Consider the following 23904-nt stretch of genomic DNA (forward strand, 5'->3'; position numbering starts at 1 on the left):
TGTTAGCCCGCATCCCTCTCAACCCATTAGCCAACACCGTTGACCAACCCCAGCCAAGGAGGCTTCTCTGCAGCACAAGGGGACACCTCAAGTCACACAGCAGCCAAAATTCACCCCAAAGGCTGCACCTCCTGTCCCTGTCCATAGCAGAGGTCTGGATTAGTTATCTTCAAGGTCCTTTCCAAACCATTCTATGATGGCTCTCACACACCCCTGTGGTGTGAGGGCAGGTCCTTGCTTCCAAGAGCAGCATTCCCACCTGGAGAGCCACACAACCCAAGAACCTCCCATGCACTGCACCAGGAGTCATCACTTCCCATCACTGCTTTTCAGGTAGATACCAGCTAGAGCTTCCTCTCCTGACAGCTGGCTGGTGCAACCTCTCCTCCAGGCCCACCCTGTTTTAAAGATTCCCTTCCCAGCCACTCTTCACAGAACGTTAGGGGGTGGAAAGGACCTTGAAGGATCATCCAGCCCCACCCCTCTGCCAGCTCTGAATCTGGCCACAGGTGTTTGGTTCTTCCGATGCCCTCCAGTGACACCCCTTAGGCCTGTTGAGAGAAGCCCCCAGACTCAGCACACAAAACAAAGCAGAGTTACACCTACGACTGATTTTATTGTATTTTATTTGCATAAACAAACTTCAGGGCTTTGCTAAACAGGAACTGTTCAAGTCAAAACAAACCAAACTCTAGTTGGTGTGTGCAGGGACAGAGCACAGCAATCCTGGGCAGGGGGTGGGTGGAGGGCACACTGGGCATGGCCTCTCCTCATGGAGGCTCCTGGCTCGGCCAGAGAACCTCCTGCCAGCTCCTTCTGAAGGCTTCTGAGTAGAAGATAAAAAGAAAGACACCACAACGGCCATCCTCAACCAGCACAGGAGGGTCCTGACTTCTGTTTTGGGTTTTTTTTTTTTTTTTTATATATAAAAAGATTAATAAAAAATATTGAAAAATTCTTATCTCCTTTTTTTTTTTTTTTTTTTTTTTTTAAGCCTAGTAGAATTCTGAAGTTCCTTAGAAAACTATGTGATGGTGGAAAGAGCATCGAGTTCACAACCAGCTGCCAGGAGATAACACAAAATGCCTACGAGCAGTTGGGGGAAGGAGGGAGGGGGCTCCAGCACACACCAGGCCTAACAGTGTACACAAACAGTGGGGGCAAGGAGGGGACTCTTCTGTTTTTTGTTTGTTTTTAAACCATGCTAATTCTGTTAGCTCCCAACAGAAAACAATTTTTAAAAGGCCCTAAACTCAACTGTTACATAAAAAAGGAGGGTTTTTTTTTGTTTAAAAAAAAACAAAAAACAAAAAACAAACAAACCAAAAAGATAGCAGTTTGGTCCCACCAAGTTAACATTTAGATGTTTTATTCACATGCTTCATTGTTTTCTTATTGAAGAACCAAGGGGAAAAAAAAAAAAAGTCTCCAAAATGATTTTTTAATTGATTGTTACTACAGAAGGAAAAAAAGGCCTAAAATAAGTAAAGTATGAATTAACAAAAACAAAACAAAACAAAAGCAAAACTGAATACACAGTAGGAAGGGAGGGAATGAAGGGGAAATTTGAAGTGGCGAGTTAACCCTCACCTTTTCTAAGCTCAAATTATAAAAGAGAAACAACAACAACAAAAAAAAAAAATCCCCAAACCACCAGTCAAGACTACTGGGGGCAGGGAGGGGAGGTTAAGATGGGCACAAACCAAAATCCACATTGGCTTCAAAAACAAAACAAAACAAAACTATAACCGACCGCTCACGAAGGTCACAGAGAGGAAATCCAGGACCTCACCCAGAACCTGACCCTACTCAGTCCGGAAGGAAAAAGTCTTTGGGAAGAGAAACTCCACGAGTGGATCCAAGCATCGATGATTGATCACAGTTCCAGTCCACGCTGGGGGAGGCTGAGCTCTGGAAATGCAGTTGATTTTTCAGGGATGGTTTCAGAGCTCCTCGCGGGGCTCTGGCTCAGCGCTTCGGGCGCACCCTGGCACTCTCCAGCAGCAGCAGCAGGCGGCTGCTGAACCCCTTCCCTCCTGCCAGGGCGCCCTGCAAACACGCCGGCGCTGCGGCTACTCGGCTGTCGTCTGCAAGGTGTCCTTTTCCTCCCTGTTTTCTGTGCCACTTTCGTCATCTTCAATCTCTCCTTCTTCTCCGCTGAATTTGTCGTGAGCCCACTTGGGGCTGGTGCTGGACTTGCGGAACATGAAGCGGCCTCTGCCCCGGGGGAAGGCTCCCCGCCCGCGGCCTCTGCTCACCCACTTGTCCGCGCCTTCGCCCTCCCGGTCGTCATGCTGTGCAGAGGAAGCCAACCAGATCAGCTCAAGTACTGACTGCTCACCAGAGGGGTTTTGGATTATCAGGAAAAATTTGGTATGTTAGGAATAATTTCTTTGCTGCAAGAGCGGTCAGGCATTGGAACAGGCTGCCCAGGGAGGTGGTGGAGTCACTGTCCCTGGAGGTGTTCAAGAAACCTGTGGTCATGGCACTTGGGGCCATGCTTTAGTGGCCATGGTGGTTTTGGGTTGATGGTTGGACTCAATGAGCTTAGAGGGCTTTGCCAACCCAAACAATTCTATCATAGAATGGTTTAGGTTGGAAGGGACTCTAGAGATCACCTGCTCCAACCTCCCTGCCATCAGCAGGGAAGCCTCTCAACTAGACTCAGCTGCTCAAGGACTCATCCAACTTGGCCTTGAACACCCCCAGCGAGGAGGCATCCACATCCTCTCTGGGCAGCCTGTTCCAGAGTCTCAACAAAAAATAAAAATCAAGGCTTTCTTGTTTGAGGCAAGAGACTGAAATGGTGCACTGCTCACTGAGAGGGTGAGGAACCTCAAGTACCTCAAATGAAAAAGGAGTTGGTGTTTTTAAAACCACCTCTCTTCCAAAGGACACGGTCAGACAGGATTCTCCCAGAGCACTGCCCTTTAGTGTGGCAGAATGTCATCACACCAGAGAAAATGAAGCTGTTCTGACCCATCCAGCAAACCGGACACCTTATGGGGACAGAAGCACCACGAAACATCTGCACCACAGATTGGAGCTGTGCTTTCACACTGTGAAACACAAAGCTCTTTACCTGGCCTTTAGGGTTTCACTTAGAGCAAACCCCAAGGAGCAGAAACAAGCCCTCTTTAGTCATAAGCCCTCTTTAGTCATTCACCTCTTGTGAAGAAGTGTCACATGAAGCCTCACCCTGGTGGTTCAGATGGTCTAATGACAGCTGGTGCCTTCCCCTCTAATAAGAGCAGATATAGCTGCAGTGCACAGGCATGTTTCAGGACTTCAAACACATACCAAGTAGTACTTCTTGCTCTTGGGTGTGTACTCTGGATCCCACTCCTCATCTCGGTTTCGCTTCTGGAAGTCGTTGTTGCCACCACTGTTGCTGTTATTGTTGCCTGAAAAGTTGCCTCTGCCCCATCCTCTCCCTCTGGCTCTGAATTGCTGCAGCAGCAAAACAGAAAAGAAATAAACCAGCTGTGGTGGCAGCTCCCTCCCACCCTCAGACAGCTTCCAGAATGTCCAAGAGATGCATCACTTGTCTGACCATCCAAGAACACCTTTAACCCATCATTAAAACAAGAGGCCAGGACATTTCAGGGTTTTCTAGCTCATCTGATTTCTATCAAGCTGTTTAAGATCCTGCAGAGATGTTTCCAGAGCAGCCAAGAGACAAACAGAACATGCACATGACACATCTGTGCAACTAAGGCATTGGGCTGGGTGGTTGTGACCTGCTGAGTCCCATCAACAGCCTCACCCAGCTAAGCACATCAGGTTGCTCAGCAATTAGTAATGCACAAAGGCTTCTGCTCCACACATCCTGAGTTCAGCTGCCCAGACTATGTTCTCAGCACCCTGCTTTGTGCTCCACGCCTGGAGCCATCGTGTTGTGGCTCCTCAGCCATGCCCAGACAATGACTGTGGGGTTTTTCCTTTCGTGTGTGCTTCAGCTGTGGAAGAGCAGCACAGAGCAGCCCTTTTTTTGCCCGCTCTGGGAATGGACACTGAGGGCAGGGGGTGTGGAACACTTACAAAGGTCCCTCTGGCTCTTCCTCTTTCATTTGGACCAGGGAATTCTTTTGTCCCAAGCCGGGACTTGTCAAAGCCTGTGGTGCTTTCCTCCCTCTCCTCAGTCTCCTCAGGATACTCCTCTGCTTTGACTGAGTGAGAGGAACGTGACGATGAGGAGCTGGATCTGGATCTCTCCCGTACCCGTCGGTGCTTCCTGTTTCAGGGATAGGAAATGGAGGTGAGTGGGACACCAACAGAGCTGGTACCTCCTTTGTGCCTTGTCTGCCCAACAGGGCTGGTACCTCCTTTGTGCCTGGTCTGCCACAGAGCCATTTCTTTACACGCCCCATTAACACAACACTCCCTACCATGGGAAGGAAGAGCCTTACTAAGGGCTTAGATCAGCTAAACCACACAGATAACAGGTCCCAGGTCTCCTCCACAGAGAACTTGCTGCCTCTAAGGTGTTTACACCACTGCTTGAGGCAAACCATGCATCCACAGAGCTTCAGCCGGAAATGAAGCCAATAGAAAAGGCTGAAACGAACATTAAAGCACAGCCATTTAAACCTCTAGAACACAACAGGAACAAGGAAAGGTGACTCACCCATTCTGACACATGGAGCTTTCTCATTTACCTTTAACAGTTATTTTAGTGTTTCAGACAGATCTAATGATATCAAGACGACTCCCAGAGGAACAATTCATGCCACTGGAGCGGTTATGTACCACGGCATGTACACGATGTCGTCTCCAACCTTAACAGCAGAAACACCAAATGCAGAAGGGAATGGCTAGAGGCTTTCCTACATACTTTTTCTTTGAGCCTTTGTGACTTTTCTCCGTTTTCTCAGCTGATCTTTCCCTTGAGTGACTTGAATCCCTCGAGTCCACCGACTCCCTGGACTTATCCCGTTTAAGATCTCTTTCCTTATGTTTTTTACGGCGTTCAATATCAAGGCGCAGGTCAACAGGGTCCTCTTTATATTTCCCCTCAGCCTACAAATGCAGGGAAGAGAGGAGAGTTTAACACCAAGGTTCCCAGTGTGTGAGCTCAGCACCATAACTCTGCTACTGACTGCACAGACATCTGGAGAACAGCTTTATCTGAGTGCTAATCAATTAATCCACTTTAAGATGTAAAATCCTGCACTACAGCAAAGTTTGCATTCGTCAGAATTTAACTTTCCTACTGCTTTTTAACTTCTCTTATCCTCTTAAGCATTACAATAAATATCCTGCTAACAGGGGAGGGAGAAATGCTGAAGCTGACACTTAGGGTACACCCCAGCCAGTGAGGGATGAGAATGACTTGGGAATCCAACTGATTGTGTAGCAGAACTACAGCAGGGCAAAAATGTCCAAGAGCCTGTGGAGGTCTGGCACTGAACAGCAGCACATCTGCTGTCCTGCTGACAGACATCACCTACCAGAGGGCAAACAATTTGAACCACCAGGTCTGGAAGCAGCACTTCAGGAGAAGCAAAATCTGGTTGCTGCTTGGAGGTACCCAAGATGGCCATCAATGATCAAAGTGTAACGGATGGAGGCCACAGAAATGCAGCAACCATGTGCATCTGGGAGAAGGCCAACATCCCAGTGCCATGCAGCCTCTGACATCTCTCATGGGGATTTACTCTGTGGCAGACACCAGTCAGAGCTCTCCTTCCCCCTCAGCTGGAAGGGAGACTGTGAGAGGTGCCAAGGAGTCAGCAGAGGCAGGAGTATGAGCTTCTCCACACAGTGCCAGCTGACCCTGGTGCTGCACAAAGCAAACACCAACAGCTGTATGAAAAGCACTCACCTTCTCTGGGCTTTGTTACACTGATCACTGAAATGTGGCAACGCTTGCTTTGAGTTCTGTTTAAATTGCTGCTTAACAATGGATTGAGAGAGTTTCTTTGGAAAAGGAGAAGCTGTGTTACCTGTGTGTCCTCTAAGACCAGTGGTACCTGGAGGAGCCACTGGAGCAGCAATCTGGCAGTGGCTGTGGTTCTGACCAACACTGAGCTGGGGGGAGCAACAAGGGCTGTGCTCAACCAGTAGCTACTTCACTTACACAACCCTGACCTCGGCAACTGCATGACTCAATATGCAACACAACATCACATTAATTGCCTTGAATTAAATACAGAAGGATTAGTAAGTCTCTAGCCATGAAATGTTTTTACTTACATGAGTTTCTAACCACTTTTTTTGTATAAACAAACATGTCAAATAACGCAGGAGCGAGAGCAGTCGTTTTGTGGTTTGGTTTGGGTTTTTTTGGTTTTTTTTTTTTTGTGTGTTTTTTGGTGTTTTGCTCTTCTACTTCCCCCAGGCAAAGAGCTTTTAATTTCTACTCTGAGAACAAAAGTGCTCCCGACAACGATGGATGACAGATAAGTGCCAAAATCAGCAGCAGCTCCCTTATGTGGTACAGCAAACACCTATTTGGGTTTGTGGGAGGGCACGTCTGTTTCACACGGAAGGCTGGCCGAGCTGTTTGGAAACCAGGTTTATAATAGACTCTGCCAAGCTGATGCTCAAGAGTTCAGGCCCATCAAATCCATCTCACCATCGTCCATCTCAAGCCACAAGTGTGTTTGGGGAAAAAATCGAAAACAAATATGAAACAAGTAAGGTTTGCAGCAGGACTGGTTTAAAAATCTCTTCAACGTCAATATGTACGAAGGTGAATAAGCAAAGGTTCAAATCCCCAAAACATTTTGTTGAGGTTAAGCCTTTTTTTTGTTTTTATTTTTTGTTTTAATGATTTGTTTACAGTTAGAACCTTGTTTACAGTCAAGCAACCTTGGCTTAACCCCCCCAAAAAGCTAACTCACAAACAGCTAAAACCAAATTCCGAACGGTCTGGATCTAACTTCCAAAGTTTCAAGTGTGGAAAACGTTAAAGCAACAGCAAAATCAACACAGAATGGTACAAGTTAAAAGCTGTTAGAACAAAATTTAGCATCTGCTTAAACAGTGTAGCTGGTTTAGCTTAAGTATTTAACTTTACTTCCCTCTCTTTTGACATGCATGTCTTTTTTTTTTTTTTTTTTTTTTTTTTTGCAAACATGGTTGGAAACATTGCGTGTAGACAATTGAGTTTAATCATACTTACAAGCAGAAAAATATCACAAAAAGTCTCTTCTCTCATCAAGGGCACTTGTTCCAAAAATCCTCTCTTTTTTCTCAAGCTCACCTCAATTGACTTTGGGGTCATTTACCATAGTCTAAACCACTTCACAAAGGTTGTTGATACATTTTTTAATAAAAATTAACCCTTTGTAGTTCATTTTTAGAATTATGCCCATCCTTAAAAGAAAAACACAAACTTAAGTAGAGAGTAATTTAAACAAAAACATCACTGTTAAGATCATGCCCAATGCACTCATTTTGTTGAATTAAAGTAAGCAGAGTTAACAGTTCACCTTGAAGCCAGGATCTCTGGGGCTTTTCGATTCCTCTTGAGAGAATCCATGTTTTCTAAAAGTACTGGGAGATATATCTATCCTCCTAAAAGGAAAGCAAGCACACAGATACAGTCTATTGCTCTTAAGAACAATCTGAAGTTTTTTAGATCAAATGGCACTGGAGGAGCCTGAGGGGTGTCCTTATTCATGCTGATAAAGAGGTGAAAGAAAGTGTGGGGAGGACAGAGCCATACTCTGCTCAGAGCCAGTGATAGGACAAGGGGGAACAGGTGCAAGCTGGAACAGAGGAGGTTCCATGTGAACATAAGGAGAAAATTTTTTCACTATGAGGGTGACAGAGCCCTGGAGCAGGCTGCTCAGAGAGGCTGTGGAGTCTCCTTCTGTGGAGACATCCAAAACCTGCCTGGATGCATTCCTGTGTGACCTGCTCTAGGTGGTCCTGCTCTGGCAGGGGGGGGTTGGACTCCACCTTTCAGATCCCTTCCAACCCCTAACATTCTGTGATTCTGTGTAAAGCAGACCAGTTTTTCCAAAGGTACTCAGACCTCCCCATATCATTCAATTTTTTTTTTTGGCTGCAGGTAGTTATAGACTTGACTTATTCCAGAATTACTCCAGAGTTTAAGAGAAGGAAATCTGAACCACCCCTGAAATGCTGAGACACTCATGACACCAACCTGTGGATTTCAGGGCTCTTTTTGTTTTTAGCTGCATCCTGTTCCATTCCTTTCTTTAGATATTTGGTAAAGCGTTCATTCAGTGTCATTCCTGAAGAGCCAAAGTGGTGCTCTGTGGGTGGGGGGGAGTAAACAACACCAAAACATTAACACCATTTCTGTACAATGATGAAGCACAGCAGTCCTACAGCCTGCTCGAGTTCAGGTGCCCGCATGTGGAGCACACTACTGCCAAGAATCTGGAATATTGTGTCCAGTTCTGGGCCTCTCAGTTCAAGAACGACCTGAGGGAACTGCTTGAAAGAGTCCAGCACAGAGCCACAAAGCTGCTGAAGGCAGTGGAGCATTTCCCTTGTGAGGAAAGGCTGAGCTGGGTCTCTTTAGCTTGGAGAAGAGGAGCCTGAGGGGTGACCTGATTCATGCTGATAAAGATGTGCAGGGCAGTGTCAGGAGGATGGAGCCAGGCTCTGCTCAGTGATGTCCAATAACAGGACAAGGGGCACTGGGGGAAAGCTGGAGCAGAGGAGGTTCCGTATGAACATAAGGAGAAACTTTTTCACCCTGAGGGTGCTGCAGCACTGGAGCAGGCTGCTCAGAGAGGTTGTGGAGTCTCCTTCTATGGAGACATTTCAAAACCATCTGGATGTGTTCCTGTGTGACCTGCCCTAGGTGACCCTGCTCTGGCAGGGGGGTTGAACTGGATGATCTTTTGAGGTCCCTTCTAACCCCTACCACTCTGTGATTCTAAGAGCCATAACTAATACTGCTGACGAACTTCAGTTTCACTCCTGACCTGAACCATTTCTTCAGTGAGTCACAAGCTCTCTAGAAGACAAATTCTGAGTCACAGCCTCTCTGCATACTGCTCAGGTAAACCCAAAGATGTCTCTTCTGCCTTTCCAGCAGAGAAGTAATCTGTGTAAATAAAGACTCCCAGCTGAGCTGCTATTCTCCTCCATGCTCTATGTGCTGGCAATCAGCTCTCTGAGCATTAACCAGAGTGACGAAACCTGCTTATTGGGCAAGGGAGGAGTGACCTTCAGCTGAGGGTTCATGGACATCTGACCTACCTCTTACATGGTGGACTATGGTCACTATATGTTGAGCAAACAGTTCAGAAGGGCTCCGTTGGGACTGAGCAGACTGAATGTGGTGGAAAATGGAGCGGAATTCTTGCTCTTTTTTGTTGCTGTGCACCAGGTCCCGGCACAGCTTGCGTTCCTGAGCCAAAATGCCACTTGGACTGGAGAAAGAACAGACCACATGAAATGGAAGAAGGGGGTAAAAGGGAAGCAGTTGAAGATAAACAATCTCAAAAGCTGGAAGCTGACTTCGCTTTTTATGTAGGATTGTGGAGGGCCCGAAGGACATTCAACAGCACGAGCAGGGCACTCATTCCAACCCCTCTAAACCTCTGCAGCAGTTCAGACACTGCTTAGGCTGTGCTTGGAGGGCTGTGAAGGTATTGAACCCTCACAGCCTGTGACACACAAGCCCCTTCTCACACCACTCCCTGCAGTGATCCTTCCCTACTGTTGCTAAATTCCACCTTTAGCATCCCCCAGAGCACGTTCACACTCCCTGCCTACTGCTGCACAAATCTGTTTTCCAGAACAATTTTTTTTTACTGTTTTAAGATTTTTTTGAAGCAAAGCTGAGGTGGCTCCCAGAGCTTAAGTAATGCTGTGCTGAGATAATCAGAGCAGTTAAACACACTCCAGACAATCAGATGGCATTCAAATGGCACTGGAACTTCACTGTACCACTAAGCTTCTAGAAGCAAGAAGCCATCAAGTACCTGACTCTTCCCAGAGCTCTGTGTAGGTGGAACCTGAGGGAGAAGCATCTACATTCTGAACTCATCTTACCTCTGGTGGTAGAAAAGTTGCTCAACCTTCATGTTATAACTTCACCAGCTGCAAACTGATAACTCCTCTATCCTCCCACCACAAAAGAGTCACACAAGTATTACAATGGAAGAAAAAAATTAATTCCTGTTGCCAGAGAATGCAAACTGTGATGCAGTGTTATTTAGCCTTGCTCACACTTGGCCAGCATGTGAGGATCCTGGGAAGAGAAACAGGAAAATCCCCTATTTAGAGCTCTCAAACAATAGCAAATACTCACCGTGCAAGGTCTTCATCAAAGGAATCCATTCGAATATTGACTTGGGCCTCTCGAGTAATGGAGAAGGAAGATTTGCCAGGAGTTAGCCCCTCTACTTTGGTGCCTGGTTTCTCCTTAACCTCAGAAGTCTTCCTTGGTGAAGGGGAAGAACTTTTTTCCTGGCTCGATTTGTAAGTGGTCACTCTAAAATTCTTTTCAGGAACAAAGCCCCTGTGACCTGGTTCAGCTCTCTTGGATGTCGGCCTCTCTTCTTTTTTGGATCTTTCAGAATAACTTTCCTCCTCCATTTCATCAGATTTCCTTTGTTTCTCTTTCCCAGGAGGGAAGAAGACCACACCTTCCCACTTTCCTGACCTATCCTCTTCTTGACCTTTACTCGAAGTCGCCACAACTTTAGACATAAATTTGGGCTCGTCATCAAACTCGGAATCTTTTCGGCCCTTTGCTTTGTCTTTCTTTTCCTGTTCCTCTGTTTCCTCTTTGCCATAATGGCTTTCCTTGTGGAATTCTGGGACCTTGAGCTTATCAAAATCATCCCTGAACTTGTAGCGCTTGGGCGACTGGCTGCCACGGTATCCCTTGTCCGAGTCGGCTTTGGACGCATAGGAGTCGGATTTTGCCTTTCCATCTGTTGATCCCAACTCAGAGAAATTCCCTTTTTCTTTACTTTTTTCTTTTTCAACATTTGTTACTTTCTGCTCTTTGTCTTTCCCATTCTCAGCCTTCTGCTCTTCCAGGTACCTGTTCATAAAACACGACATGGCAGAAGTTCTCTTATTAAAGCTCAAACCGGTTTCACGCTTCAGCTGAGAGCAGGCACAGACAGAAAGCTGCCTTGAAGGCCTTACAACAGTTAACACAGAGCAGATTTACTCAGCCTGGATTTAGGACTTTTAGCTCTCACTAAATTCAGCAAATGTAGAAGAAAATGGATGTGCAGAACTGATGAAATGAGGCTTAAGAACAAACGAAAAACAGCTTACCCACAGATTCAATTTTTAAGGAAAGGAGCAACATCTTACCCAATCCGTTTATTTCCTCACAAACCTGGTTCAGGAGAACAACACATCAAAACTTTCAAACTGGGCTGTTCTGCTTTTAAACAACACACTGGAAAGAAAAGCCTCAAAAGCTACTTCAAATTTGGGAGGCAAGTTTCATAGGTAAGCTAAATATTTCATGACAAGACTGCAAATACAAATAAAAGCAAAAAGGTTAACAGAGGAGAAATATTTCTTTTGCTGGGAGAAGACAAAACACTTGCAATGAGAACAACAATTTATCCAGTTTCAAGCATCAGAACCCTGGTTAAAGCATTCCCTAAGCCAAACCCCAGCCTCCAGGGACCAGCTGCAGAGCCCAAGGACCTTAGTTCGGTGTCCTGGGAAGCCCAAACAGGAGTTACAGGTTTGGGTTGGTTTCTTTTTTAAGTTTAGACACCCTTGGTATAGAATCAGTATTAAAATACTTCAAAAAATGATAGAGAGAAGATTTTTAAAGCACTTGTGAATGCTACTGTATCTTACAGAACAAAGTGTCACCCTCAGGCACCAACCTGCTGCCCAAAGAGACTTGGGAGCTTGATGCCTTCTCTATGGAAGGATGTCTCCATCTCGATGAACTCTACAACTACCCAAGTCAGAAAATTAACTCCACCCTCCCACAGCACAGGGCTAGCTCTGGATTTTGTTGTCATTTAGACAGCAAGCAGGACCAGCAGCTGGCTGGCACAGTGCCCTGCACACCCCGAGGACCCCTGCAGTGCTCATGAAGAGCATCTACTGGCTTCAGGAAACACCACAGCAGAGCCAAATGCATCACTTGCCTCTTGGAGAAGGCTCCTCCTCCAGGAGCTGTGCTTTCCTCCTTCTGGGATGCTCCATACATCGAACTGATGGGTGTTGGGCTTTTGCACACAGGGCTCTTCCTCGTCGGGCTCAAACCTGCCGAGCCGTGGTCAAAGGGACTCTGAGCCTGGAAGGAGGAGCTGCTGCTTTGCAGAGCAGAGCTCATCTGGGAGGGGTTGGACAGTGGAGGGCTCGACTTCTGCAGCGGACTCGGCCGAGGAGAGCGACGCCTGACCACAACGGACTGGAGAGGGCTTTTCAAGGCCGGACTGCGCTCCCTCGGGCTGAGCTCAGACACAGAAGCTCTGGAGGCAGAACTCGTACCGTAGGTGGCCACCTCCTGCCACGGTTTTGATCCCTCAGATGCCTTTGCATCCTGTGCTGCCGCTCCTGAGAACGGCTGCTCCTTGGACTCATCCCCTTGGTTCTCTCCCGCGGCCTGAGACGCTCGGGTGTCCTTGGAAGATGACTTCTTCTCCTTTCCAGATTTACGCTTGGAAGACTCAACTCTGCTATGATTCGAGGAAGACCGGGAAGAGGAAGACCTCCTTGACCGATCAGAAGATGACTTGTCGGAATTTCTAGAATGACTTCTAGACCTGGGTGAAGGAGACCTTCTCTTGGGTGAGCGGGAGCGGGACCTGCCTCTGCGAGGGCTGTAGGCCTGGCGGTAGTTTTGCCAGTTGGAGCGGTAATTCCCATAGCCCCCTCGGTTGTACTGGCCCCAGGGGTAGAACCCACGGTTGCGGCCACGAAAGTAATAGGGTCTCCTGTACCCTCTGTTGTGGCCTCGGAAATCCCGGTTCTGATAGACCCTGGGGTGGTTCCTTTCTCTGTTATGAGATGGAGAATATGATCTTGAACGAGACCTAGAGCTGATAAAGAGAGGAAAAGAAGTTCATTCTGGCATCACAGCTTTTTCTTGGAAGCCTTAGAAAAAAAGAATTTGAAAATTCAAGCCTGGACCCCAAAAATTCAGGTCTGGCCCTTGAAAGATCAGGCCTGGCCCCAGCTGAGCTATTTATTAGCCTTTACCTTGCAGTGGAAATGATTTCTATCTGTGATGCTGCCAAACAAATGTTTGATTTCAGGATCTGCAACAGAGACCACGATGAGCACACAGTGCTCTTCATTCTTCTAGGATGAACGTGGCTGCTAGCCAGCTTCAGAAAAGATCCCACATTTTCCCCTTGTGTCCCAAGTTCTCACATGATTATGGAACTCTGGTGATCCAGGTGAAACCTCACTTCTTTGCCACAAAAGCTAAATAAAACACTGCACCCCCACATGAGAGGAGAATTAGAGAGCAAGCAGCACACTGCTCGATAGGTTTCAGTTTCGAAAGCCACAGTTCAGGAGCTGCAGCTCCAGAGAAGCAGGAGAGCAGAAAGATGTGCTCCCTCTCCAGCCTGACACCACAAGATGGCATTGCTCAGTGTCCCTCTGCTCCCAGACACACCAGGCAAGAACACTCCTGAAGGACAAAACTGAATCCACAAGTACAAAGCCTGTAAGAATCCAGACTGAAGTGGCCAAACATTTTGTTCCAATAGTCTCCTCTGTTGAATTTTTGGAGCTGCAGCTGTGTAACTGTTTTAAAGCCCCACTGCAGCTCAGGAGCACATGCCAGCTTTACAGGACGTGTTTCACAGCTGTTGGAAAACCAAACTTCTGCTGAAAGTCTGAGATTTTAGCAAATTTGTATTAGTAAAGCAGTGAAAAAGGTCCAAATTAGTAAGTTAAATAGAACAGATTTTTTTTTTAGAATGGAATTTTGTAGAAATGGTTTTCATTAATATCATTCTCTAATCTGTCCTTCCATTAAGTGCCTGTAGTTCTAGAACACTCAACCACTGCACTCCAACAGACAGCTACTTTTACAGCCCAGCAACACACAACTCCCTGCTGCTCTGTCATTTTAGAGAGGCTTGCAGCAGGAAGATTTCACTCCAAGAGGTGCAGAGATTTACAAGAAACCTTTTCCATAAAATTTCCTGTGTTTACCTAAAAAGTAAGAATTCCCCCTCCTCTCCCAGCCCCTGTAACCAGTCAGCTCACACCCTCTGCTCCTGTCCTAAAGCAACCACTGTTCTACAATAGGGAAACATCAAGTCCTAAAGAAAGTAAGAAGTATTAGGCAGACTCCAACACTCATAATACAGCTTAGAACAACCAGTAAACCTACCAAATGAAGAGGAAAACCCTTGCTGTGGTAGATGCTGAAGCACACAATAATGGCCTTTCATGCCAAGATACCACCAGACCTACCTCAGAGAGCATCCTAACGCCACACAAGACGACTTGGCCGAACTAACCCCCTCCATCCTGACTCTTTGTTTCAAGCAGGAGTTATTTACAAAGCACAAGCAGATTCAGCAGCAGCACAGAGGAAATGACCATGTGTGCACAGGGTGCCTTTGTTTTCAGCTGTCAAAAGTTCCTTCGGAGCTAGGCAGCTATTCCCAAATGACCAGAGATCTTCCAGCATTCCAGCCCTCCTCCTGAAAAGAACTGGAGTCTCCGCCTCCAATTTACTTTTGTCATGTCCTCCACTCTCCCAACTGTACATTTGTTAGAGCCTCTGCATTCTGCAACTCTTAATTGTTAACAGTTGCATGTCTAATGATTTTCAGAATATGTTATGAATTTAAGATCAGTGGAAAAGCATGATGCTCTACCCTGTCCAACCCCCAATGCCTTTGCCAGATACAGAACGTTTAGCCAAAAGCAAAGCACATCCTGATATCCAGGGAAGACTGAGCCTTTAACTGGCCTGAGCAGAATCAATTCAGGAACCTAAGGAATAACTATTATGGACATGAATTGATTTCTCAAAATGAACTGCAAGGAAATTAACTTTGTGTCCTTTATATGCACCCAGAACTAACATTTCTGTTAACTGACTCCTGAGTGTTGAGGGCAGGCACAGACAAACAAGGATTGCCCCTATTTTTCATAGTAGTATCTTAAAGTAAGAGGGAAACTTGTTTGAATTAATTTTTATCAAGAGGAGGGAAGCACAAACATCTGCAAAAGCCCCCTCAAGGTTGGGATCAATTCAGAAAAGCCCAAAGGGTCTTCCTGTGTGACCTGACCTAGGTGACCCTCCTCCGACAGAGGGGTGGGAATCTATCTCCAGAGGACCCTTCCAACCCCTACCATTCTGTGATTCTATGTTTAACTAAACAAAGAAGCAGTTTGCTGTGGATGTTCTCAACTCTCTCTCCCCACTCTAGGACACATACCTAACCTCTCCAGTAAAACAAAAGTCTGGTCTAAAGCAGAAAATTGTGGATGCCCCCTCCCTGGAGGTGTTCAAAGGCAGGCTGGATGAGGCCTTGAGCAACCTGGTCGAGTGGAAAGTGTTCCTGCCCATGGTAGAGGAGTTAGAACTGGATGATCTTTAAGGTCCTTTCTAATCCAAACCCAAACAATTCCATGAATCTCTGAATCACTGAGTTCAACTTTCAACCTAAGACCACCATGGCCATATCTGGTTTTGTTCATATTAGGGGAAAAAGAGACCTGCAGAGAGCAGTAAAATTATTGTTCACAGGGACCAGATTCAGGGCTCAAAAGCAGAATCTCCACAGTGCTGATAAGCAGCCACCAATGATTCTCTCAGCTCCTGAAAACACTTCACAACAGCACAGGCTGGCAGGAAACAGCACACTGGCTGCCCTGGAATCGAATCAAAGTCCTTCCCTGCAAAGTGACAAATCATCTGGGCAGGACAGAGAGGAAAACCAGTTACACCCTTTGGCTTCTGAGCTGCAGGCACTTACCTGAGCCTGCGTTTTCTGGAGCGTGAGACGGAGCGGGACCGGGAGCGGGACTTGGAGAAGGAGCGGGACCGGGACCTCGAGGCAGACCTGGACCGAGACGAACGGGACCCAGACTTTGACTTGTTAGTTTTAGACATCTTGGCAAGCACCTGCCAGTGGTACCTGAAGGAAATAGGACGGGAAGAATATTTGAAAACAGTGAAGTCACATAGCGGATTTGAGAACAGGGCACACCTGACAAAGCACAGAGTGACACAAAGCTTGGTAAGGCTGGAAACAGGAACGTTTGAAGGGGCTGCCTAACCACAAATGAATGGTGCTGGGCACAGAGCAGAAGGGGTTTTTTCAGTCCAAGGAGGAAATCTGCAGAAAGACTAAAAAGCTTTCGACCCAGAGTAATTACAAAGAGAACTGCTACAGCTGAAAGCAGCGAGGCAAAGGCCAGGAGAATCATAGAATCATAGAATCAAGAAGGCTGGAAGAGACCTCAAAGATCATAGAGTCCAACCTGTCACCCTAAACCTCATGACTATCTAAACCATGGCACCAAGTGCCATGTCCAATCCCCTCTTGAACACCTCCAGGGATGGTGACTCCACCACCTCCCTGGGCAGCACATTCCAATGGCCAACCACTCTCTCTGTGAAGAACTTTCTCCTCACCTCCAGCCTAAACCTCCCCTGGCGCAGCTTGAGACTGTGTCCTCTTGTTCTGGTGCTGGTTGCCTGGGAGAAGAGACCAACCCCCTCCTGGCTACAACCTCCCTTCAGGTAGTTGTAGACAGCAGTGAGGTCTCCCCTGAGCCTCCTCTTCTCCAGGCTAAACAGTCCCAGCTCCCTCAGCCTCTCCTCATAGGGCTTGTGCTCAAGGCCTCTCCCCAGCCTCGCTGCCCTTCTCTGGACATGCTCCAGCAATTCAACATCTTTCCTAAACTGAGGGGCCCAGAACTGGACACAGTACTCAAGGTGTGGCCTAACCAGTGCTGTGTACAGGGCACAATGACCTCTCTGCCCCTGCTGGCCACACTATGCCTGATGCAGGCCAGGATGCCATTGGCTCTCTTGGCCACCTGGGCACACTGCTGGCTCATGTTCAGGCGGCTGTCACCCAGTACCCCCAGGTCCCTTTCCACCTGGCTGCTCTCCAGCCACTCTGACCCCAGCCTGTAGCTCTGCATGGGGTTGTTGTGGCCACGTGGCTAGCTTAAGCAAGGACACCTTTAAAGAGACAAATCAGCTCACACCACTATCAACACTGCCAGCTGGTTAAAGATCAACAAAAAAATAAAAGGGCCTACCCCAAAACCCTACCCCAAACCCTTCTTTCCATTCTCAGATGGAATTATGAACAAAAATGCTAATCCAAGATCCAGCAAACACAACCCTAAGGGCATGGCTCTGAGTATTCAGGTTAAGTCCTGCTTGTGTAGCTCAGGCAGCTGCTATGAGCAGTTACAAACACCTATCACCAGCCACTTCTGTTGCAGCCAGAAGAATTCAGACACCCTTCCAAATATTCACAGTGAAAAAAAAAAAAAAAAAAGACTGATTATGGTACAACTTCCTCTTTTTTTCACCTATTGATTAAAACTGGAGACATTTAGGTATTAAGACACAACCCAGCAAGCACTTCTGCTACTGGATCCATTTTAAGCAAATTCCAGTGGCCTGACTTGCAATGTCTGCACTTCCAGTCACTGCCCAAAGCCAAATTACATATATGGTTACCAAATCCTCCAGTTGCTGCCAGGGCCCTTTCAGGAACAGCACAACAACCCAGGAGCAGTCAGTGGGAAAGTGGGTGGTTGCTCATCACAAGAGCTGGTACTTTCCAGAAATGGGAAGTTTGCTTTTGCTTGGGAAAAAAAAAAAAAAAAAAAAAAAATCAAGTTACATCTGCCTGTCCTTCCCTTTCACTACACTCAAGATGCTGTTAACAACTGAACCAGTTTAATATATTCCACACTGCAAAGTACACAGGAAAAAAAAAAAGATTTCCTGTTCTATCAGGAAAAAAATAAATTGCATCAGGGGTAAAGATCAAACATTACTACCAGTGAAGAAGTGGAGTTCATTCCCATGCATGGTCAGTTTTCAGGGAAGGAATGTGTGAAAGGACCATTTCTAAATATTTCCATTCAATTTACCAACTACACCCGCTCAAACAGTAACATTTCCACTCTGTTGGTCAAAACAATCAGAAGATTAGTGCAGGAAATCAAAACATGGAGGAGAAGCAGAGAGAAATGGTAACAGGAACTGCAAGAAGATACAGAAAGCTGATCTCAATTACCTCCTGGGATCAGGGAGCTGCTCCCACCTGAATCCTGAATGGCTTTGATACAGGAAAACCAAGGAAAAAAAGCTACTTTGTCAGGAGATTACAAATACATGCCCAAAACTGTGTAATTTCAGGACAGCTCTCTACTAAATGACAAGCCTGGAGTTCAAGAACAAGCCACACTCAGCATACATCATCAGTTACCTTTACTTACACTGAACCCTGAACTGCCTGAAGTACTTTAATAGCTTAGTATCATGAAACCAGCTTTCACCACAGCTCTCCTGTTGTGCCCCTTCCAGAGGAACTCATTTTCCAAGGAAAGGCACCTAGGCAGAGCTGACTGACCAAGCAGCAGCAAATCTCAGTCAGCCCTGAGAAGGCCCCAAAAGAGATTTTAAAAGTATCACTTGCTTTGAGCTGTTTCAGAGTCTTTGTATTCCACTTTGATCCGCAGCACTCACCAACCAAGCACCCCTCTGGTATGTGAGCTGTGTGCCAAAAAGCTCTCTTGCCTTAGAAGTGTTTTGGGTTGGTTTTTTTTTTTTTTCTTTTAAATCTTTGTCAATATTTTTAAAGTTGATTCATTCCTAACATTTGAGGTAACCCTGACTAGAATAGAAACGGAGTTGCTGTGTTCTATCAGCGCTCAAAAGGTTAAACAAATGCAATCTTGGAGTCATTTCAGCTCCCCTGTGCTGACACTGCAGTTGTAAAGTCACTGTGATAGATATTTCACTGGTCTAGGAATTACTGACTGACCCAGAAGACACCAGTGAAGACAAAGGCCAAAGCCAACCCTCTTTGATGTTTAGCAGGAACCTCTGAGGATGGTTTTCTGCAGTGATCCACTGCTGCTCCTTAACTAGAACAAAAATGGGCAGATGTCTCTGAGGATATTTCTGTTGATGAACACTTTGACTAATCACTACCTTAGCAACAAGGCCCATGCAGAAAGTCCCCAGCATAGCAATACAACGAATTATTCATCTACATTCAAAACTTAATCCATGACAACACTTAATCATGGCAAAGGTTACAAACGGTCTGTTTTACAAGAGTATTTTTAATCCAGACTGATTCTGTGACCCTGTTCATGAGTCCTACCCACAAAAAAGGAGAAGTTAAGCTGGAGAATCAAGAACCTGGAAGCCTCTCATTCTCATAGAGTCATAGAATGGTTTGAGTTGGAAGGGACCTTAAAGATCATCCAGTTCCAACCCCCCATGCCATGGGCAGGGATACCTCCCACCAGCCCACGTTGCTCAAGGCCTAATCCAACCTGGCCTTGAACACCTCCAAGGAGGGGACATCCACAACCTCCCTGGGCAACCTGTTCCAGTGTCTCAGCACCCTCACTGTAAAGAATTTCCTCATAATATTTAGTCTGCATCTGCCCTTCTCAAAGCACCTCCCAAATTTTGGAGGTTATTTCAAGAAGCAAACTTTGCCTTCTCCATTTCTAAATCCTCACAGCAATCCACCAAACCACATAAAGAGGTGAAAGCAAGAGAGGAACAAACGCTCCTCCTAAGCCACCACAAAGGACTTTGCACGGAAGACAAACTTCTGTCAGGAAGCAGTGTCAGGAAAGTTAAAGTTTTGCCTGTTTTGAGTCTCCTGGCAGAACTCTGAAAGAAGAGCTCAACTCTGCTGCATAGCAATGAAAAAAAAAAAAAAATCACTCAAGAGGCTCTTACTGCTGGACACTCAACCAGCTCCCACAGCATCAGAACAGGTAAAGAGAATTTATGGGCACTGACTGACATCACTGCAAGGCTTCAGCAAAAGAACAAATGAGGGGGCACAGAAATGGAAGTTTAACACAGGACATCAGTATGAGCATGACTAATGCAGCCACTCCAGGTAAAGAGGGGGAAGCACAGTCCTCTTCTGCCAAAAGCCACCAGGGTGTAAATCCAAAAAGCATTCTCAACACAGCTTGTCTTCCCAGGACATCCAAGATTTTTTCACAGAGATGGTGTATTTTACCCTATTTACCAGCTATTTGGAGGGACAAACCACAACATTCCAAGGCATAAGGCAGAGGTTTTTCTTCACAATCTGTTTGGATAATACACGACACAAACTCCTTTAGGCACAGTGACATTAACAACAAAAGAATTCAACAGTTTAACTTGCAGTGCCCAGGACAGAAGGGATACAAAAAGGCATCTTCCAGACTCCAGGTCAGGCAGTTCTACCACCCTTTGAAGGTTTTATTTTCCATCATGTACCCACCTGCTTGTGCAGGTTCACACCTTGCAGCCTTCAATAGTCAGTTTTCACTGTCTCAGCTTTGTCAATTATGAAATCAGGAAGCAAACCTGAAATGAGAAGAACATGCACTGAAGCACCTTTGTGAGTACATTGTTGTCCATATCACCATCAGAGATCACCAGGAGCTTCCCTAAGTGTCCTTTTTTCCTATCCCCTATGAACCAAGACCACACTCAAGGAGCAGGACCAACCAAACTTTCTTCCAGATATGGAAAAGAGAGTAGGAAACGTGCTCAACAGTCTTTGCTGAAGCAGAACACCCAGGCCAGGACTCTGCTACCAGAACACTGTAAAGAACATTTCTATATGCCAAGACCTGGGTCAAATGAAGAACATCTCTATTTTCACAATGCCTTCTTCCAGGGTTTTCTTTCCAATTTCCAGCTGGCCTGTAGTATTTCAATGACTACCTCTTTCCACCCTCCACTCCTTTTTCTGAAGCCTTGCACGCAGTGCTTCCTTCAGGCCTTTCACAGATGCTGCAGCAGAGCAGAGCCACCAGTGCACAGAAAAGCCTCCAAGAGAACGTTACAGCTGAAATTGCTCCAGCTCCAGAGTGTCATTGAGGATTGCTACAGCAGGGAGCATTTGCCAACAGAGAGAGAAAACCACAGCAGACGTGGCCCTACCAAAAGCAGTTTCTCCTCTGTGTCTGTAATACACTGAGTACAAACACTCTGAACATTTGGGAACAACTGAAAGGACTCCTGAACACACCTTGGAAGGGTGCACAGCACTGGAGAACTCCTCACAGCAGTTTCATTTTATTGCACAAGTGTTTACAAAACATTAACTTGTAAGTTTTAAAATATTTTGTAAAAGCAGCTGTAGAAAGCTCTATGTAAGTGTGGCAGGAAAACAGAAATTGACTTGTTCCTTTCTGGCCAGGGCTTAATGAAATTGTTAGGGTTTGTTTTGCTTCAAGACCCAAAGCAAACAAGACAGCACCTCATTAGGGAAACCATTTCTGCCTGAGTGTCTTGTCATTCATTTAGTGTCCTCTAGCACAAGCATTCAGCTGGGGAGAAGCAGTTGAACTTCTGCTTTCTGTGCTCAGAACACCCTTCATTATCAGGGAATTTAATTCTCCTTCAGCCAGCTCCACAATTCATAATCCTGAGCTCCAAAACCCAAATGAGATTAGTTAATGCTAAAAAAAATATAATCCTCCAGCACATCTCACCCAGTGCACTCCATATGACAAGTCAGCAGCAGTCACTGCTCACAGACACTTAGAATAGACACAGAACTATGCAGTAAAAATTCAGGTTCATTTCCCACAAACCAAGCTTTTTAACATTTGGATAGGATACCCAAAAGGCTTACAGCAATTTAAACTATGGCAGCCCTTGTGTTAGCCAACAAATTCTCTCTCTCCAACTTAAATCCCCAGAAAGTAAAAATTATTTATTGCTGATAATGTAAAAACCAGCTGAACTGGAGGCTCTTTGGATATCTTCTGAAATACAGAGAACAGTTACAGCCACAACTGAATCTGTCCTGAAGGATTCACACATTTACTCTTCACACATTTCACCATGAAAACACCAGCTCCAGCAACTTCCCTATACAAGCTGCAGAAAGCAAAACCATTCACTTATTCTTAAGCCAGCAACTGATTCCTCTCTACCTTAACCTGAATCTTGTTACCTCAGGGGAAAACGAGAAGGATTTCAACGACTTGGGATTACATTAAAAGTTGTTTAACAAAAATAACCTCCCATGGCAAAGACAGCCATCAGAACAGGCTGTCCCTGAACCCTGCCAGGCTACAAAACAGGTAAATGCCTGTCCACAGAAATATGGTACACATGGAATCAGTTTGTTTGATCAGAGAGCCCCCAGTGCTGCGTGTACATACCTTGCATAGGTCTCCCATCAATGATATTTCTCAGTACAGCTTTAGCAGAAGCAACAGAGCTCTCACCTAAGTTAAAAAAAAAAGGGAAAAAATCAAGTTTAAACCCGTTAAGATCCTGGATAAAGCTCACATTTTACAAGCACAGGGAAGGACCTTGCTTTTGCCATTCATCCCAGCAGCTATGCCCAGTAAAAAAACAGCTGCCAAAATTACTTAAATCTAATCAGACAGTGCATAGACAGGTCCTTAACTGGGGAATCTGACCTCATCCACAGCCCCACAGGAGCAATTAGCTGCAGTACCTTACAGAGATACACAGGGCCCGAAATAATCAGGTGCCCTCCCAAATGCCAGGTGTACAGCCCTCTGTTACAGCACAAATTAACATCATTAATAACAAGCCTAACTCCCCAGAGAACAGAATTTCAGCCTAACACCCCCCACACAATCACCTTTGTGCTCTGGAGCAGACACTCCCAGGGTTACTGCCAAGCTTCCCCTTCAGAAGCCTTCAGCCAGAGGCACGGCAAGCGTGGCCAGAGGCAAGCTGGGCAGGCTGCAGCCCCTGGCATTGCAGCAGGGGCTGCTTTGGGCTCTGTGCAGCTCCCTGCCTCTGTAAATCATGACAGGCTAAAAATGGCCAGATGACAAATCTGGAGACGAAATGATGAGCAGGCCACTAGCTCTCCTACCCAAGGAAAGGCAGCTCTAAGCAGGGCTCTGCAAAGAGGCCTCCTTCTTGAACATGTGCAGCAGGGGAGAATTCCACCGAGTATCTGCATATGGGATAGGAAAAAGGGCAGTGATGGAAAACTTCCTTGGGTGGGAAATGACACTACTCCCACTGCAGGACCCCCCCTGCAGCCCGGCTGGGTCCCCCCCTCTCCCTGTGTCACCATTATTGTCTCTTTATGGACGAGAGAGCTTCCGGTTGCCATGGAGGGGAGCAGCGCAAACACAACTCGCAGCTGGCGTGAAATGTAATCCATGATGTGACTATTCATAGCTCTGACACAAGCAAGCTAAATTCAGCAGGAACCCTTCGCTTTCTCAAAGCCACCCCTCGGCCTCTCCAGTGCCCCGTTTCACTGTGACCAGGGGAAGGATATTTTCCTTCATGGCAAGAGAGACTCCCGACCTACAAACCCAGCCCTGTCACCCAGACACAAAATGGCACTGACTTGTTTCCAGGCACCACTCTGGCCTGACTCCAGCAGGAACAGAGGAGACAAGATGAGATCTTTTGCTGCATCTAACGCCTTCTCCTCATCCTAGGAGTCATTACAGAAACCCAGAGAGCAGTTTTAAGCCACACTTCCAGGCCTGGCCAGCAGTGAGGGTTTGCTGAGCAGCAGGACAGAGCAATGAGCTGTGCCATGCAGGAGGTGAGCAGCACACCCTCTGTGCCTCCCCTTGGCTGCTCACTCAGCCTTGCAGCATCACCTTGCCCAAGCTCCCCTGGAAGCCAGAACAGCTTTTGCAATCACCAGCACCACCATTCCTCTCTCTCTCCCTCTCTCTCAGTGCCCATGGCCTCTGTGGACCAGTACAGAATAAGAATCCTACTCTGTAGGATGGTAAGGCAGAGGAAAGTTCACCACCCAAACC

General features: G+C 46.4%; 1 protein-coding gene across 1 annotated transcript; it reads right to left on the reverse strand.

The window, feature by feature from the left end:
* Positions 1-1004: 1004 nt before the first annotated feature.
* On the reverse strand, positions 1005-22321 carry THRAP3 (thyroid hormone receptor associated protein 3). Its single transcript, XM_054395148.1, has 12 exons — positions 22297-22321; positions 20397-20482; positions 15876-16037; positions 12069-12965; positions 10244-10984; positions 9187-9359; positions 8117-8228; positions 7437-7521; positions 4835-5019; positions 4042-4234; positions 3301-3450; positions 1005-2294 (listed from the first exon to the last, which is right to left on the reverse strand). Exons 3-12 carry the CDS (start codon positions 16010-16012, stop codon positions 2073-2075), a joined length of 2895 nt encoding a protein of 964 aa, XP_054251123.1. The 5' UTR covers positions 16013-16037; positions 20397-20482; positions 22297-22321; the 3' UTR covers positions 1005-2072.
* Positions 22322-23904: the final 1583 nt, after the last annotated feature.

The sequence above is a fragment of the Indicator indicator genome, chromosome 33 (assembly GCF_027791375.1).
Source record: "Indicator indicator isolate 239-I01 chromosome 33, UM_Iind_1.1, whole genome shotgun sequence".
In the NCBI taxonomy this organism is placed as follows: Eukaryota; Metazoa; Chordata; class Aves; order Piciformes; family Indicatoridae; genus Indicator; species Indicator indicator.